The sequence below is a fragment of the Geospiza fortis genome, unplaced genomic scaffold, assembly GCF_000277835.1.
Source record: "Geospiza fortis unplaced genomic scaffold, GeoFor_1.0 scaffold1254, whole genome shotgun sequence".
NCBI lineage: Eukaryota > Metazoa > Chordata > Aves > Passeriformes > Thraupidae > Geospiza > Geospiza fortis.
Window position 1 is genome coordinate 29,737 of NW_005054817.1, and position 2,571 is coordinate 32,307.

The 2,571-nt window shown below is 66.5% G+C and overlaps 1 protein-coding gene across 1 annotated transcript in view; it reads left to right on the plus strand.

Annotated features, from left to right (window-relative positions):
* The window catches only part of AGBL5 (ATP/GTP binding protein like 5), a 17,276-nt gene that overhangs the window by 7,671 nt on the left and 7,034 nt on the right, over positions 1–2,571 (plus strand). Inside the window, 4 exon segments of the mRNA XM_031065507.1 lie at positions 120–399; positions 1,274–1,384; positions 1,419–1,459; positions 2,327–2,357. Of these exon segments, the coding sequence (XP_030921367.1) occupies positions 120–399; positions 1,274–1,384; positions 1,419–1,459; positions 2,327–2,357 (463 nt within the window).

Below are 2,571 nucleotides of genomic sequence, written 5' to 3' on the forward strand. Positions count from 1 at the left end.
CCCCTCACGTGTGCCCCACCCTGTGCTGCTCCCCTGTCCCCAGTGCCCCTCACCTGTGCCCCACCCTGTGCTGTTCCCCTGTCCCCAGTGCCCCTCACCTGTGCCCCACCCTGTGCTGCTCCCCTGTCCCCAGTGCCCCTCACGTGTGCCCCACCCTGTGCCGCTCCCCTGTCCCCAGTGCCCCTCACGTGTGCCGTGTCGCGGGCAGGTGGGCCGGGCGGTGGCGGTGGCAGCCCTGGACATGGCCGAGTGCAACCCCTGGCCGCGGATCGTGCTCTCGGAGCACACCTGCCTGGGCAACCTGCGTGCCTGGATGCTGAAGCACGTGCGGGGGCTGCGCGGCACCGCCGGGGGCCCGCGGAGGAGAGGAGGTGCCAGGACCCCCCCCAGGAGCTCCACGTAAGGGCTGGCTGGGGCGAGCGTGGGAGCTGCAGGATAACGGCACTTAGACATGATAAATGTCCCCAAGTGAGTCACTGCCAGGGTCACCTGCCCTGGCCCTAGCTCCTCCCAGCCCTGGGAACGGCGGTTGCCAGTCCCTCTGTCAGTCCCTCTGCTCCGAGCCGGCAGCAGAGACGGGCACCGAGTGAACTGGTTGGGATTTGCCTGCCCCAGGAATCTGGGAGGTTTCTCCTGCATCACATCCAGCACTGGGCTGGGATGGGACAGGCTGAGGGAGCTGGGAAAGGGGGAAAGGGGCTCAGCCTGAAGAAGAGGAAGCTCAGGGGGATCTTCTTCCTCTCCACAGCTCCCTGACAGCAGGGTGGAGCCAGGGGGAGATCGGGCTCTGCTCCCAGGGAGCAGGGACAGGACAAGGGGAAATGGCCAGGGGAAGTTCAGGCTGGGTGTTGGGAACAATTCCCACCTGGAAAGGGCTGTCCAGGGCAGGGGTGGAGTCAGCATTTCCAGAGGGATTTAAAGCCCTGTGGCTGTGGCACTTGGGGCCGTGGGTCAGTGGTGGCCTGGGCAGTGCTGGGGAGGGGTTGGACACCATGGTGCCCAAGGCCTCTTCCAAACTCAGCAATTCCTTGGTTTGGGACGGGGGGTGAGGACGTGGGAACCCTGAGACAACGCTGCTGGGACAGCAGTGCACAGTGCAGGGCACTGGGGCTCTCAGGAACAGTCCTGGTGACATCCTTGTCCCCAGCTGTTCACCGGCTCCTGAGGAGGAGTCCAGGGCTCTGCACTCGGTGCTGGGCTGGGGTGGTGGGTGGAGGGTGCAGAGGGAGCCCCCTCACCGTGCTGGGCTGACCCCCATGTCTCACCCCTCCAGGGGGCTGCCCACCTCGGCCTCTGACAACGCGCTGCCCCGTGCCAGGAGCTTCAGCAACGGCACGGCGGGGAGCGGGGGCAGCCAGTGGCCTCCCAGAGCCCCGGGGGTGGCGTCAGCAGCCCGGCCCTGGGCAGAGGTAAGCCAGGCTGGGGAGCCCTCGCGCGCCTGCTGCGGCGCCTGGCCAGCTGCTGGGCAGCACCACGGCCCTGAGGGAGCAGCACCAGACACAGTGACAGTGGCTTTGTGTGCAGCTGTGAGTGTGAGGGGCCTGGCCCACAGCAGGGGTCAGGGCTGGCACGGCACCGCCCAGCTGAGCTCCTGCTCCACCGGCATGTGGGGGACCCTGGGCACTGGGGCTGCAGGGAGATGCCCCCCTCCCGTGCTGGGACCAAAGGGCTGCTGGAGAAGCCAGCACAGAAAACCTTTGCTCAGCTTCCCACTGCTCCCAAGCATTCCTGAGGCCAGCAGGGACACACCAAAGTGCCTTTCTCCTCTTTAGGCACTGGCTGGGCAACAGTAGGTTGTGAGCTGTGAGCTGGCAGGGGGCACCAGGGGGTTTCCAGCATGCAGAGTCCCCTCTGGTGGGGGCTGATGTGCTGCAGTGGGGTTCCAGAATCAGGCAGGACACGGGCTATGCCCCCTGTGCTAGCATTGCCACCGTGGGGCAGGGGCTCAGGGCCGTGGCAGGGGCAGCCCTGCACTCCCATCCACTGTGGGGCCCAGCCCTGGGGCACTGTGCTCCAAAGCCTCCCAGTGCCCAGGGCTGGGGCTGAGCTGGGGCAGGTGCCTCCCTGTGTGCCTGAAGCTGTGCTTGTGTTGAGCTGTGTTCCTCTGGTGTCCGTCGGTCGTGCTGTGCTCGGGGTTTGCTGCCCAGCCCTCTGTCATGACTGTGTCTTGTCTGCCATGAGAACATGGTGGGGAGGAAATAAAAGGCTGATGTTCTCATGGGCACGTTGTTCCGTCTTTCCTTTGGCCAGGCCTGCCCGGAGCAAGCCCTGGCCCCACCCCTGCCTGAAGGGACTGGGGACAGCTGGGGGCATGAGCAGGAACAGACTGTGAGCTGAGGGGCAGAGCCTGGTCCCGGGTGTCCCCAGGAGCGACTGCCTGGGGTCTGCTGCCTCCTGTGCTCCCCCCTGGCACGGCCTCCTCCAGCAGAGTGAGTGCCCCATGGCACACTGCACCCTCATGCTGCCTGGCACTGGGACCAGGACCCGGCTCTTCCTCCCCTGCCCTGGCACAGCTTGGCCTGCTTCAGCCTGGCCACTCCAGAGCTCCCCTGCCCTGGCACAGCTTGGCCC